Source organism: Odontesthes bonariensis, chromosome 20 (genome assembly GCF_027942865.1).
Source record: "Odontesthes bonariensis isolate fOdoBon6 chromosome 20, fOdoBon6.hap1, whole genome shotgun sequence".
Taxonomy (NCBI): Eukaryota; Metazoa; Chordata; class Actinopteri; order Atheriniformes; family Atherinopsidae; genus Odontesthes; species Odontesthes bonariensis.
The window spans coordinates 12,852,853-12,868,963 of record NC_134525.1 but is presented as its reverse complement, the minus strand read 5'-3'; the positions used below and the strand labels follow the sequence as shown (position 1 = coordinate 12,868,963).

Below are 16,111 nucleotides of genomic sequence, written 5' to 3'. Positions count from 1 at the left end.
TTTACACAAGCTGCAGATTTCGGTCAACACCGACATTAAAGGTCCATGACGTCGCCAACTGGGAAGGAAAGCGAAAGTGAGCGAGTTGGACGTAGGTGTTCCAAAGTTTCACTCATATTTTTAAAAGACTGACCTATGAATCATTAACGCATTAAAAAAAGGGGGATCCAACTCATAGGAAGAAACTTTTATCGTTTCTACAGATAACCTAAGCAAAAAGGCTATTTTGAATTCTTTTGACACTTTGTTTTTACACAAAGCCACATCATTTGTGACCATTTCCTTGATTGCAGCTAACAAAAATGGTCAAATAAAACGGTCTGAGAGGCATAGAATAGTGTTTTTTTGCACCCTTGACATTTCTCAGCATGGTGCGCCATGGAGGGATGAATCCTCCCCAGAGCTCGGACCTCGACATTATTGAAGCAGTGTGGGATCATCCTGACAGAGAACAGAACGAAAGGCAGCCGACATCCAAAGAAGATCCCAACACCAACCTTAAAGAAAACCCTGAAGACGTTACACCCGGTTATTCAGTGCCCTTTTTTACACCCTGCAATGCGCTACATTATCAAACATTCATCAGTCATTCATGCCCCGACAGATACTCTTAGCAAAAATGAAAGAGTCATATATGAACACAATTTCATTGTTGCACAGGTAGTCCAAACCCAGAGGGGCTCGTTAGCCACCCTTGTTCTTATTTTAGATGACTGATTTCCATCTATGCTCCATTAATGGCCATGACTATGCAGATTCTCTGTGTAGTCAGTTACCACACCAGCTTAGCTCATTGATTAGATTGCTGCTCTTTAGTTTCTAGTGTTCCTATCTGTGAAATGAGCTGATTAGCCGTGCCTGTCACTGCAGCTCTGGCCCATGTGGAGCCGACTAAAGCTTCGTAGCACTCCGGGAGACAGAGTTGGTGGTCAGATGCTAAAATTAGTCGGCTTAAAAACTGCCAAATGCCACGTTGAAATGTGTGTGTTTACATAACTGCGGGGTGCTTTTGCTCCACTAATCTGAGGATGCATTTCAGGGGATTTGATTCAGTCAGTGAGCGGAATCGCTCTCATGTAAGACCCGCTAACCAGTTTTACAGACTATGTTTGAATCCTGTGATTGACCCATTCAGTACTTCCATCCCTGCCTCATTCACTGAAATAGAGATCGTGTGTCGAGTCATTTCATAATTCTTCCAATAGTCCGGAAGGTTTCCAACAGCTTTTTTTCCAGGTTTGGTCGAATTTTGCATCTTTCATGCCGTGGTCATCTGTTCCTGCTTCTGTTGACCCCAATCAACACATGGCAACTCACATCCTCACAGTTACAGATTGTGTTATTCACGCATCGTCATTTGCTCAATTATTCATACACACAACCCACTTGTTTGTGCTGCCTCAGCCTCTCTGTTCTCTCTGTTCTTCCTCTGAACGCGTCACACTCGTCCTCTCATGTAGGTCATAAACCTTTAATGACACCCAGCCACGTCTGGGCCTCCGTCAGGACGAAACTTTTATCTCTATGTATGCAGTATGTGCTTTTTTTTTTTTTTTTAACTTATTCCCCCAATTTTAAGTCTGTTATGCCTTTTACTTTTAGTCATTTACCAGATGCTTTTATCCAAAGCGTCTTACATCTTAGGAACATTCATGCTTCAGCACATTAAGAACTGGGAGGCATTTGCAACATGGTCATAGAATGATTGCTGGTCATCAGTCATGGCACCCAGGTTTCTTGCAACCTTTCGTGGAGAGCTGGTTGACGAGGACATTTTATTTTCATATTTTTCTTGGATGGAATGGTTGACAGGGGCAAGGTTTAGCCGAAGGTGGCATCTTCTCACGAGCTGAGATATTTGCTCAAATCGTGGGATCATCTGGTGGCAATGATAGCTACCATTCACCATCACCTGCAGAGCTGAGGTGAACAACTGTTAACCCAAAGGAGGTGAGGTTTATTGCACAGAGATGCTGTCCCAGTACTGAACCTTGGGGCACTCCGGTAAAAATACAACAGGATAGAGACGTTGGTCTTTGCCTGAGGATTGATTGCCTCAGAGGTGGCAGTTAGTAGAATGCTATGGAGCTGCAGAGAGGTCGAGCAAGATGAAAAACCAAGGACTGTGCAGCAGGTCTAGCTGCCTTTAGGGCAGAGCTGTCTCACTGGACTGGCCACTCTTGTGAGCTCTTTTTCAAGTTTTTAACCTCTTAATTTCTTCACAATCTCTTTTAGTTCTTCTTTTTCCTCCTTTTGTCGCTCATGTATTCTTTCTGTTCCATCGAAGAGAAGCTTCGATGCAATCTGTTGGCAACTTTTTTCAAAGTTAGCTTTGTACGAATTGGACTAAGATTATGGATTTTGACAGTATTACAATAAATTGGACTGTATCTTTGAAGTGCCTTCCAAAGACATTTGTTGGGGTTTGGATTTATTTTTAAGACAGTTTCAGCTTCGGCATCGTCACATTATTGACAGGCTACGATGGCACCATCAGCATTAAGCGTCAGAGCATTTAGGACTTTTCCTCTGATCATTTCTGTCGGACACGTCATAGCCTGTAGCTGGAAATAGACTAATATAGCAGGAACAGGTTTGTCTCCCATTTTCCCTGGTAATCATGGACAGTATTTGCACATACGATTGGTTGCCTGAAAGAAAAAAAAAACGCACACACTCTCACGCTGGACAAAAATGGTGGCAATCCCCAAAGAAAAGTGTTATGTGGACCACAGATTGCAGTTTTGCATGCATTTGTACTTCCTGAAATATTTTGAAATCTCACACATATAAACCAGCTTATATGCTCACCACTCAGGAAAACAGGTTTTAAGTGCTTGAAATTGTTGCGATTTGGGTTCTGTGCTTTGCCCCTAATACTCCACTTCGGTCCATTTAGGGGATTTATAACGCATGAAATCCTCAGATGAATTTAGCCACATCAAGGTTCCCAGAAATGTAATTCACATGATTACATCTTCAAAGCATGTTGTCTTGTCATGATGGTGTTGTTCTTTAAACCGCTTCGCCCATACAGCTTGTTTGAAATTCATTTCCATGAATCTATGTAAAGTTATTTCTCTGACTTCCTCCAGGGCCGCCTGATAAGGTCCCCCAGCCCACCAAGCCTTTGCCCACGGCGTACCCTCCCCGCTCCCATCCTCCCTCAGACCCCCGTAAACCAGACAGGCAGACGCGACCCCCGAGGCTCTCCCCAGGAGACAGACCGTCGCACCCCAACGCTAAACCAAACATCTGCGACGGAGGCTTCAACACCGTGGCAATACTGAGGAGAGAGATGTTCGTCTTCAAGGTAAATGGAGAGTCTGCCGAATCGAAAAAAAAAACCTGGGGCTTTTTCTCCTTTGATTTGAGCCCGTTTTTGCTTTTACACCCATCGGCCGGCTCTCTACACCACGTGCCTGAAGAGTGTCCCAATGTCTGCTGGACATTTATGCCAGAATTGTTTGACTTATTGGCTGAAATGCAACAAAAGAACAACTCATCCCTTAATTCAGAGCTGTACAATTGGCCTGTAGGTTTGCGGAGTGAGAGCCGCTGCTGACAGGAGGTGAATGCAGAGTGGATTTTTGAGAGCTTGGAGGATTACCTGAACATACAGAGGACGGAAGCCTTTCTGCTAATCTGCTTCATGTTTATCATGTGGATAGTGTGCATGATGTGAAGGGAGCTCACATGGACGTGATATAAAGTGTTTAGTTGGAAAGTTTGGCTCCTCTTTGTAGTAGCACAGGTTTGACTCGTAAGTGGTGACAGCTTGTGGAAGCGTGGTGGTGAGCAAAGGTTTGCGTAAAGTTGGTAAGGAACAGTGAGAAACCTTTGGCCAACACAAAGCTGTTCTGTAGTGCCTCTGCTTTATGAGAGAGAGACTGTATTTTCCTGGGGATATAAATAGATAGTATTCACCGGTTGAATAGGAGACTTGTGGAAGCAGGGGAAAAAAACCTTTTTCTGTGTTTTTTGTTCTTAACCCCAAAAAGTATATCCCGCTTGGAGCCGGAGCGGCTACCTGTGGAGATTTTTTAACCAAAACTGGACTCAAAGCCCACTTTGTCCTCGCTTGTTTCGAGGAAATAGCATCTGCTTCGTCACAATAGCCCCTGTCTCACTCACATGATGTCTCCAGCAGCTCCCGTTGTCCCTCATTACTCCCAGAGCGGTGGCAGATGCCTGGTCTGATGGGAGTGATGAGGGTCATGGGATTTCTGCAATGTCCAGAGCAGAGTAAAAAGGGATTTTCAGCAATCAGCCAACAAAGACAGTCACTTTTGTAACTGTGATCACAGTGTCTGAAATTAGATTTGGATGGATCGCTGCAGAAATTTTTTTTTTGGCTAGTTTTCCACCACCGTCTTAATCATGGGATGTTTTATTTTTAAGGGGTTTTTGTTCTTTTTTTAGGCACGCATCCACTTTATTTGGTAACGGAATTTCTAACAAGCCCATCAGCAAGGTAAAGGAGCATCTGTAAAATCTGTAAAAAGCACAACTTGAACGATCCAAGGGTCTTAAAGTGTTGGAAAACTTGATCAAATGAAATCATCATTTACAGGTGTTTTAGCTAAACTGGGGATGAATTGGACGATAAGAAATATGGATCCTCAGAGGAGTTTTTGTACTGAGGAGAACTATACATATATGCACGCATATATAACAGACCACAACAGTATAATCGTGAGTCTGAGATGGCTGTAGAAAAAAAACAGGAAAGGACAAAGATTAGCAGAAATGTCAATCAGAGAGAAATGAATTTGCGACTTCAGAAGAACCAGCAGAGATCTGAGCCCGTGTGCTGGGTAGCTAATGACGTTAGTGGATTGCTAACATTGTTTTCACAGTAATGTAAAGCTAAACATCATATATGAGCGAATAACTAAGTTAAAGATGGTCATTTATCGCTGGAATACCACCGGATACAAAACAGAACCTAATATCAGAGCATCGGCTGATGGATTTTTAGTCCATCAGTGTGTGATACACACACCGTCTGACAAAGCAATGCTATGTTTAGCTGTGCCATAGTCGGGGGGGGGGGGGATAAAGTAAGAGTGACATGAAAGGCAAACAATTCAATTAAAAATTAGATTTGTAGCGCACAGTTCCCGTCTCCGTCTGGCTGCATCTCGGGGCCCCTTCGCTGCCGGTACCTCGGCCTCAGAATCAGTCTCACACCATTCTGGTTCCTACATCCTCTCTGGAACTCCTTGAAATCTCTGGGTACATTATCCTTCTGTCTAAAATGAGCACCGCCGGCACTCGTCTTTATTCTTATGTACATACAGGATGCCATGGATGTACACTGTGAATGACACTACCTGCAAGTTGCCAACGCTCCTGATGTGAAGTTGGTTTTTGGCTTCCATCATTTTTGGCGTTCAAAATGCTTCCTCAGAATCACCCCAAAAAGGCCCATTCGAGAACCGTGTGAAAGATTGACAGTTTAGCTGTAAATCCGCTGTCTTCACATCGTTAGGACCACCAGTAAAATCTGGCCTCTTGATAATTTTCTCGCCTCTGTAGCATGATCCTTAGAGGTTTGTGTTACTCCAGACTCTGATTATATTCCCTTCATAACCTGCCAACACCTACTTGAAGAACAGGAATGATGTAGTGTGTGTGTTTTTTTTTTCCTTTCTCTGACTTGAAAGGTTTATATCGCTTTAACATCATCTATAAGGGTGGTTTCTTCCTTACATGATAGTTTGATTGATTGATTCTACGCTTGGCTACTTCCTTTAGAGGGTCAGTTTGGTCCACGCAGCTCAGCTTTACTCACCATCCCTTCTTGATTATTTTCTAAGGCTGGATTTTGGTCGATGCCAAGTCATTAAGGCAGAGATCTCGGCTCTCTCGGCACCTACAGGTGTTCCAGCAGTGTAAAATAGGGGAGCTTTAGAGGGATGTTGGTGTTTTGAAGCAAGAACGGCATTTGTAATGTTGAAGTGTGTTATTTTGGCTTCAACCGACTAGTTTTCTTTATTACCGAACGCATGACTCATGCTGGGCTTTTGCCTCTCTTTGTCAGCGTTTGTGCACCGTTCAGGGGTCTGGCTTCATCTCAGTGGAAGTTTATGGTCTTTAAAAGGGAAAATAAAGCAGAAGAAAGAGCGCTGTGGCCTGTGACTCTTATGTTTACAGAGGAGCCTCCACTGGAGACACAACTCTGATGATTACCCCTGTGGAAACTGTGGACATTATTCCTTCTTGATTGTTTTCTGTCTTTGAAAGCGTCTTGGAGGCCATTGACATCGCAGCCATTTAAATGTAAATAGAACATTTCCTTTTCCGAACGCACTGGCATATGTGCAGTTTATGCTGCAGGATCCTGGGAGCTTTCAACAGACATTTCTCCCGTGTTACAATTCCAGAGCAGTGTGCACCAGCGATGTGCCCTCAAACAGCCCCCGCAACTTTACATCTTTGGCATCAGAAAAAGGGGGGAAACCAGAGATTGTGTGTCGCCCTGCGGAGACGGAGATTTTTTTTTGTTTTCCAAAAATACAAAACTGTTCCACGTGCAGCTGTTTGCAATCATGAAGGTGAATTCTGCACTGCAGCAGGATTTGATAGTTCATCACGATTCAAGAAATAATGTGTGGAATCACAGACTGGGGATTGCACTTTGGTAAAGTTTTAGAGACAAAGAACGGTCAGAACCTGTAAAGCAGAGGCCGAGGCGCCCCGTCATTTGTTCTCTTGTTTTACATCCCACTCGAGCCTCCGTGTCCCATAATGCATCATTTATTAGCACCCTCTACGCCTTTTAAACCGCCACTTTTAGAGTCAACACTTTCTGAAATGACCTGTTGTGGTGACGGCAGAAGGAAGAGTGATACGGTTGAAATGCACTCCTGACTGATTCCTCCCAACAGCGCCAAGAACTGCCTGATTTACCCGAGGTGTGTTAATCTGAGGTGAGTCATGCTTGTTAGGTTAGGTTGTTTTATGGTGGGCCATTTTTCTTCCCACAGAGGTGACAAAGGGTCGGCGAAAGTTCACAGACGACCGCGCTCATTCAGTGTCACCAGTAAATGTCCCAGTAAAACTACAAAGTGACCAGTTTTATGGCTGACGTCACTTCAAGCTCAACTTTCCGTGAACTCACAAACCATATGGCATCCCTCCCACTGTAGTTGGAGGTGAATGCACGTTCATCTACATGCATGTATTCATAGTAGTGCTTTTCTCAGCTAGTTCACTCCAGCTGCACCACAGATGCACTGGACTGTGACAGTAACAGCGCCTGACAACAACCAGACAGAAAGTTTCCAGGAGTTGGTTCATCCGCCAGGCTCATCGAGCAGCAAAATGCGGATGTACTGCAGCGCCTCAGACGTCATTGTTGAGGTTTGCCTTTGGGTTTGTGGCTCACTGCTATCTTGCCGGCTTGTAAAGCCAGAAAATCCGCACAAGGATTTGGGGATTTCGGGTCATACGTTCCCACAACAGACTTCTCTTCTAGCTTTAGTATTTTCTTAATGGAACAGAAATCCCAAGCAGAGGGACACACAGCGTCAGAGGTGGCATTGACCTCTGTGTTTGGGTTTCTACAGAATTTCTTGAAAGTGTTACACTCTGAAATATATATACATTTTTGTTGTCATTAATGGAAGTTAAAGGCTCTACCAAGCATTTTGCTTCTGTTGCTACCCTCTTGCTGGCTCAGCGACGTATCAGCGACAATGATTTCAACCCTCTCTTGCACCTCTTTACTCCTCTAACACGACCCGACGCACAGCACAGATGTATCAATCCCCGGCCTGAAAGGGTATAGTGAAAGAGGCTAATGACTGCCAAGAGTCCAAATCATCGAATCTCCACCACTGTGCGTGACAATTGGTATGTGGCACGGTCTCCACCACGCTGTGGTCACCATCCACAGAATGTTGTTTATGCATATGACCAAACTTCTCCACTTTGGGTGTCATCTGTCCAGAGAACGCTGTTGGTTTGCCGCTTTGCAAACAAACCACTGCGTCATGTTCCGTGTGGAGACAAGAGAAGTTCTCTTGGCACCCGTCCCAAACAAGCCATACTTGTTCAGCCTTTTTCTAACAGTGCTTTCATGAACATTTTACCATGCTAACTGAGGCCCGTAGAGTCTGAGATGTAGCTTTGGGTTTTCTCTGAACATTTGTCACGGTCTGGCCTTTTGACGGAACTCTTGGGGACGTTCGCTCCTTGGAAGACAACAGTTTTGAATGTTTTTCAACAATCCTTCTCTCTGTAGAATGATGGATTCTTGGAAATGGCCTTATAACCCTTCCCAGATGGATTGATTGATTGATTGATTGATTGATTGATTGATTGATTGATTGATTGATTGATTGATTGATTGATTGATTGATTACCAGCAACAACAACTGCTTCTGTGTCTCAGCTTTTGTGAAGGTGCTCACACCTGCTGATGACCAATAAATCCAGTGCATTTGATTAGGCGCACTTGGCTGACATTTTTCCTCTCAATTTGTATTGAGAATGCTTCTGCGTTTAGGTTTAGGTTTTGTTGCAAAACAAAAATAACAACAACGACACAGTGTAATATGCCATGTGTTTTTGTTCATCTGAGGTTGTACTGACCATATTTTCAGATTTTTTTCAACTTTTTTCTACTTTCTTTTTAACGTAACTGCATACGTTCATATGTATATTTAACTACTGCACTTACTTGAAGTCCAATATCGGCGCATCGTCAGTGTGTGATCTGCAACCTTCTCTCCACTCACTAAGTGACAAATATAGAGCAAGGATGTAGGGGAGGCCAGAGGGTCCCTTGCTTCTCAGGATTTCTGATGTTTGAGCCATGCTTTGAGTCCCACATCCATTAATGAGAACAAAGTGGCCACCGGAGCCTTAAGCCGTCCACTCATCTTAGTGTCTTTCTTTCCTCCGGCATTGCAGTGACAGAGATGGAGAGTCCCAGAAATAGCAGGATGTCCTGCTGGATTTCCTAATGCTGTCCATTGCATTTTTTTTTTTTTGACCAGTTCAAGACTTGAGATAGTTATATATAGCCTTAAGTGTTTTTTAAAAAAAAAGTAAATTAGATAAAAAGATCAAAACTGCTCTCATTGCTGAACTGTTACATATTAAAGGAGACATATTACGCAATTTCCCCCCCTGCAAACTGGCACCAGTTGCCTGAGGTCGTAACATGTCTGACAGGCTTTCGTCAAAATAACACAGAGAGACGGCACAGCAGCTCGTTTTTCTGCCGTTAATTTACACGTCTACTCAAGCGGATCATTTTAGGGGCGTGGGTTGACCCACTCAACTCCATCCTCTCTTCCCCAGAGCCTTACTCTTTTGAGATCTGTAGTACTCAATATTCCTTGGACCATTATTACAGCACCAGACTGCACACAGCGAGCGGTCCACACACCAATCTATCAGATTTATTCGCAAAAACATCCCCCCCCCCTGTCTGCAGTTGGACCACGGACAGCTGATCCACCTTTTAGGCACAATTTTGTCTTGAGTCGTGTGTTTAATGGCCCGAGATGGTACAGCGTGCAGTTGCAGAACATGACAGCTGACAAATCTCGTGTCGTAATTCCTCCGTTACGTATCGGATCCACAAACTCTGGATTTGGCTGTCGCCTTTTTACTTGTGTAGAAGTTTTTAGCAGCTAACAGTGAGATCTTGTACAGTGTGTGGGCAATATTCCATCAGTTTTTGTATTGACTGTGACTGCGCTGTACTGATGATGCATTCAATGTGCTGTCACCTGAAGTTTGAAGTTGGGTGCAGATCAAGGGGGAGGAGTCTGGGCAACCTTCTGGTGTGATGAACGCTTCCCCTGCAAATCTGAACGGCTCACTTCATGACATTTTTTTGTTTGTTCTAAGGAACCCAAAACAGAAATATTTTCCCTTTAATTCACAGCCAGTGGGGTGTTTAGCTCACCAGCAGCTCTGTTCAAACACGTCAGCTTATCCAAATTGTACTGTTCATTGTTTATAGCTTCTTTCTTTAATCTCTACACAAGCTGCAATTTGAAACACTATTGTGTTCCTACCCCATGCCTCCAGTCTTTACACTAAGCTTAGCAATAAGGCATGAATCAATAGACACAAAAGATCACTAAAACACAAATGGACAAAAAAGAAATGCAAAACAGTCACAAAAAGGCATAAAGTGGCTAGAAAAAGATGCCAAACAACAATAAAGTGGTAGGAAATGAGATGACAGAGACGCAGAACCACCGTAGAAAGACATTCAATTACTAGAAAGACATGGGCACAAACTAGCAAATAACAATCTTATGAATATAACGCTGGTGGCACCATTATCACTTGCATTATCGTTTGACAAGCTGAGCCAAACATGTCTTACCGTCTATTGCTTGTAGCACATGGATATGAGTGTGACATCATGACGTCTCACCCTAACCCTTCAGTGAGCAATCAGGCACATTTCCCATGACGTCACCGTGGTTCTGTAAACATAAACACTTGCAGTGGCAATAAACAGTAACAGCTATTGCCTCCCACACTAATTTGGCCTATATTTTTTTTTACCTAAATTTGTTTTTAAACATAAAGTTCACAAACTTTTGGACTTTAACATCCTTCTTCTCTGGTTTTTGTAGCAGCAACCCTCCTGCTACAAAAACCAGAGAAGAAGGGTGTCTGACCGAAACGCCCGCATGTCGCCCCTGTGTCGTGTTGACATTGATTGGATTGGAAAGCGTTGCCACATGGATGAACTGCAAAGCTGCCCGACGAGGAGGAAAAGCAGTGGAAAGCAACAGCTGCAGGTTGAAAAGTTGAACCACTGATTAGCAGTTTGACAAGTGCAAAATCGGAAGGCATTATTTACGGCTTGTGCAGTTGTATTGGGGCAGGTTAGAGGGGATTTGTTCCATGCTGGGTGTCGGCTTGCAGCACATCCAAAAGCACACGAAAAGCCAACTGCACACAGATTTAAAGAGACGGTTTTCGGCAGTTCATTTCATCAGTGAAAACAGTTGATTTAAGCCAGAGATCCTGATAAACACTTTGACCTCGAGCTCCAACCCAAACGCTCGTCCCATCTGAATTATTTGCATCCAATTTTTTTCCCAAGAATGTGTTTCGTGTTAACCAGCTAAGGGGTGGACGACAATGCGAGCCTGACACTTTTTTCACCTCTTCAGATGGCTGCAGCATCGGGGCTTATCTGCACGTCAGTGATCAGGAGCTTTTTTTCCCTCTTCTTTAAATTAACAGCATTGTTACAGTTAGCGAGCACAGACCAGCTGAAGGCCTCTAATCCCTCTGCACAACAGCGAGGCTTAGACTGAAAGAGACTTCCCAGTTTTGCACTTGTTCCAAGATCCCTCTGCGTTCTTCTGTATTCACTACGAGGTCCACACGAAACCCCCTTCTTGTTATTTTATGGTCATTTTGAAAGGCGTTGCAGTAATCTTTTGTCACTTTGGGTTCGCTCAGCGCCTCTGAGCAATCATATTTTCACAGTTTTACGTTTCTTTGGTGTCAGTACGTTTCCTGTAGTCCATTTTCTGTGTCACTGGCTCCTCTCTCTGTTGTCTCTTTCTGTCATTTCATTGATTTGCACAACCAAAGGTCAGCAACCATGATAATGGTGCCACCAGTGTTATATTCATAAGATTGTTATTTGCTTCTAGTAATTGAATGTCTTTCTACGGTGGTTCTGCGTCTCTGTCGTCTCATTTTCTCCCACTTTATGGTTGTTTGGCATCTTTTTCTAGCCACTTTGTGCCTTTTTGTGGCTGTTTTGCGTTTCTTTTTAGTCCATTTGTGTTTTAGTGATCTTTTGTGTCTATTGATTAATGCCTTCTGTACTCACTAACTTACTGGCAGCTCTCTATGTCGTTTCTTTTTGTCATTTAATTGAAAGTTGAACCAAAGATTAGTCACCGTGGCCCCATTGCCTTTGCATCATACACATACATAATGCTTAGTTGTTAGGTCTCCATCTCTAGAATACCAATGAAGCAGTGTGTATAAATATCATTTGATTAAAGTATTAATGAAATGCAAAGCAGTTACTGTGCCGGAGGTAAAAGTTTGCATGTTTGTTTAGTTAAGTCGGCGGGTCAGTTGAGTGCTTCGTGCAGTACAATATTGATTTTGAGTTCACAAAGCACTCAGTGAGGCCATTGGCAGAGCGGTTTCTGCACTTTTTGTTCCTCTTCGTCGATTTTCCTCATCGGTAGGGACCGTTCATTTATGCCACGGAGCCCTCAAGAATTTGCCTTCCCATAGAGAACATTCGTCCTGAGTGCTCTGAATCTATGTGCCATGAGAGAGTGTGCAAGGCAAACCCTTCACTGTCCTTTATGCCAAGGCAGAAAAGGCAAAGCGTTTGCAGTATTCCATTTCTAGCTTCTGCCAAGAGTAAACTTTTGTGATTATTGTGGACGTTCCTGTTAATCGCAACGGGCCGGCTGAAATTTACAGCCCAAGTCTGCTCGCCTTGGCTTTATTTTCAGAGAGGGAGTGGGACAATCGGGCGGGGAGGGAAAACATTTTCCTTCTTCCACAGTCAGATGGATTCAAATGGGCTAGATTTCACAGTTTGATCTGTTTTCAATTACCGGACGGGCCTTGCACAGAGGAAAATGCTGAACAATTGAAAGCTGTAGAGGCAGCAGGTATAGAGCGAGAGTGGGAAAGAGGGAGTGGAGGAATTGGAATGAGAGACACGGAGAAAAGTGTCCAGGGAGAGCGTGGTCCCAGTGAAACAATTGGATTAGACAAAGACGGGAAGAGAGCAGCGTAGAGTAAGATAAATACTCTGGTTATTACGCTTTTGCTGTGATTGAGGCAGGGTTTAATGATGAGCTGCCTCCCCTCTTTCTATCTTTGCGCCTCTTACTACAAAATCAGGCTTTTTTGTTTTGTTTTGTTTTTTTAAACCAATTGCTGAGCACTTTCAAGAGGTTCAATTGGCCATTCATTGCCAAAGGGTGGGACATCTCGCCGGGTCCTAATGGCTTTCACAGATGGGTCTCCCCCGGCTCCCTCTGTCATCAAGTTTCATCCAACATCAAAAAGACACACCTTCCACTTGGCTGCGCTCATGTTTCCCCCCCCCCCCCCCCCCCCAAAGGAAGGAAATCAGCTTCTCGGCTTCTCATAAAGCTGTTGGCTATCACTTTGCCCCCTATACTTGATGGTTTTCCCATATCGTTCTTCGAGCTCCGCATGTGTAGTGACATTCGCCGGGGCCCTCCAGGCAACCTGAGAAAGTGTATCTTTAAGGCATCCCGGCTGTCAAAGCAGCAGCCAGAGTTGATCACCAGCAGCAGGCTGTGTTGTTTTAGCGGCAAAGCAAGCTCTTGCCCTTAATTCACCCAGATCAGATGTAAGAATTTACTGCCAACCGAGTTACAATACGTAGAATTCTTGAAAGATTTTTTTTCTTCCATCGGGGAGTGCAAAACTGCACTTGTGTGAACACGCACATCATGTGACCTTTCCTGTACGGACAGTCCTGGATGCTTCCACGTAGGAAGCTTAGGGAAGTGGCCCGCAGATGTAGGGTAACATATAATTGCATGGCAGTGCAACTTTTCTTCTCCTTCAGGTCTGTTTGGAATCACCAATTGTGTTGCTGAAAACTGTACAAGACTAACCAAAATGGCTGCCACCCCACCTTCACCCGACGAGAAAAACATTAGAGCAGAGAGTTCACTCCATCCTTCAGAACGAATGAGAAAGATGTTGCACTTATCGCTGCTTTTCTGCGTGAACCACCCCAGAACTCGTGTTTTCCTGTTGCCTGACAGCCTCTTTCGTTCCCTCCCAGGACAACTGGTTTTGGCGGGTGAGGGACAACTCTGTGATGTCGGGATACCCCATGCTCATCAGTGTTTTCTGGAGGGGCCTGCCTTCCAAGATAGACGCCGTGTACGAGAACAGCGAGGGCAAGTTCGTCTTCTTCAAAGGTAAGGCCGCCTTCGCCGCCACATTCGCCACTTCTCTTTCCCAGCAAGGGCAAAATCGCCACACAATTCTGACCTTAAAAAGCCTCTGAAAGCAAACATTATGTCTGTACAATCCTGGCTTTACTTTAGCCTCATGTTGTTTCTCTTGTGAGTTATTCAGCCACAGCAAGCTTTAGATAGAGATCTGCTTGCGTGGATGTACCCGGTCGTCTGTTTGTATGAGCAGTGTGCTCATTTTATTTTTCTATATTTAGGAGAAGAAAAAAAAAAAGGTTTGTATCTGCAGAAACTGCTATATGTTATCGCGCACACTCAAAGCGCTGCTTTGATCTTATCTGTGTGCGTGTGTGTGTGTGTGTGTTTACTATAAATCTGGGAAAGATTAAAGTGTTTTGCTGGGATAGAAAATCCACCATAATCCAAAAATATTGTCTTTAAATAATGCAGTAGGATGCAAATGGGGAGCGCGTATTTTGCATAAATCGTCAACTGCAGCCAAACACCATTAGTATGAGTTACTCTTGGAGATCGCTGTCACCGCATGTGCCAGCAAGCTTCACTGCTCGCGTTTGGTGTTTGATGTGGCTTGTTTTTGATTTTTATACCTTTTGAAAAGATTAGTTCACATATTCAAATCTAGACTACGGTAGCCTCAAAACACAGACATTTAAAAGCCAATTATATCTGAAGCTGAAAAGCCACTTAAAAGAAATGTCAAACAAACGTGGCAGTATTTGTATTTCCATGCTCTCTCTGGGGGGGGGAGAGAGGGATGGGTGGTGAGATGTAGGTAAGCTATGAAAGTCTGCTGGGATGAAGGGGGAAAAAAAATACAAATCCTCTCTCAAGCCATTTCTATTTTCAACTCTAAACAATTCCTGGAAATACAGACTGCTGGTTCCACATGCGCCACAAGCCCAGCAAGTTTGATCTCACTGCCTTTTCCTCCTCTCCGCTCTCAGTGGGTAGATTTAGAAAATTCATAGTAACAGAAAGCCATTTCTCATTTGAACTCACACGACTGATTTCCCAGCAGGCCTTATTCTGTCTGTCCCCGTCAATCTGTAGTCGGTAAGCAACATGTAGCAGTGTGAACCCTTTACTAACCAGCTGCTTGGAATACCCCCTGAGAACTCCTGGTCTCACGAATTCTTAAAAAAAAATGAATGCACAGATGGGGATTTTCGATTCTTTGTGTGCACTGAGGTCATGGACAAGACACTGATTAGTTTAATTTATTTAAGGCATCCCAGAGCAGGTCTGAACTCGGATATCACTGGTGCACATTACAAGTAGATTAAGCATCTGTTGTTCATTCCTACGGTGAAGCTCTGTGCCAATTTTTAGTCATTATTTCCATCTTCCCCACCCTTCCAAGGTACTCAATGTCCAAGTCTAAAAGGTGTAAAAGAAATTGATATGTAACAGCGGAATCAGGCTTGTTGTTCTCTTTGTTAATAAGGCTCCCCGTCTTGAGCGGCAGCTCACAGGCAGACTTTAAAGAGTTGCACTTTATACGTTGAGCTGTTTGAGTCGCCTAAATCACAAGGATTGAGGCCGCATTGTTCATTTAAATTAAATGAATCTTGTTAAGCGTAGACTTTTGCAGGATTACGCTCTACACTGGCCGTTCAATACGTCGGCGGGCATTTTCCTCCGAGGTGGCAGGATCCAATCAGAGCTTGATTGAGGCTTTCGTTTCAGACGACAGGCAGAGCCACTCGTTTCAATTACATCAAGTAGACATGTCTGAGAGTGCGTTATTTTATGTTAAAGCTCGAATTATGTATCAGTTAGGCCCATACGTTTGCTAATGCAAGCCTATTGCCCATTCTTACTTATCACTTTTACTAAATTGATCCCCCATAGAGCAGTGAAAGGTTTATTTTCAGATTATAAAATGCCTTTTTTCGTGTCTGATGCCCCACTTAAACGCTCATTGTGTATTGGCCAGTCGTACCCATTGACCATGCCACATACAGCATGATATTATTTGGTCCAGGGTAATAATAGTGTCATAATTATTGTTATTGCAAACTTCTCATTTTGTGGCCCAGGAGTGGATTTTTTTCACCTGACATGATGCTGGTAGATTTTTATCAGCCACAGCTAGCAAGTGTCAGCTAACGCTAACGCTAAACTTAATCTTCAGTTGCTTTCAGTTTCCACTTAAT

General features: G+C 43.7%; 1 protein-coding gene across 2 annotated transcripts in view; it reads left to right on the top strand.

Annotated features, from left to right (window-relative positions):
* The window catches only part of mmp16a (matrix metallopeptidase 16a (membrane-inserted)), a 77,536-nt gene that overhangs the window by 48,695 nt on the left and 12,730 nt on the right, over positions 1 to 16,111 (top strand). For both annotated transcript variants that reach the window (XM_075452094.1, XM_075452093.1), the window contains 2 exons: positions 3,096 to 3,313; positions 13,799 to 13,937. In XM_075452094.1, the coding sequence (XP_075308209.1) occupies positions 3,096 to 3,313; positions 13,799 to 13,937 (357 nt within the window). The remainder of the gene's footprint in view (positions 1 to 3,095; positions 3,314 to 13,798; positions 13,938 to 16,111) is intronic.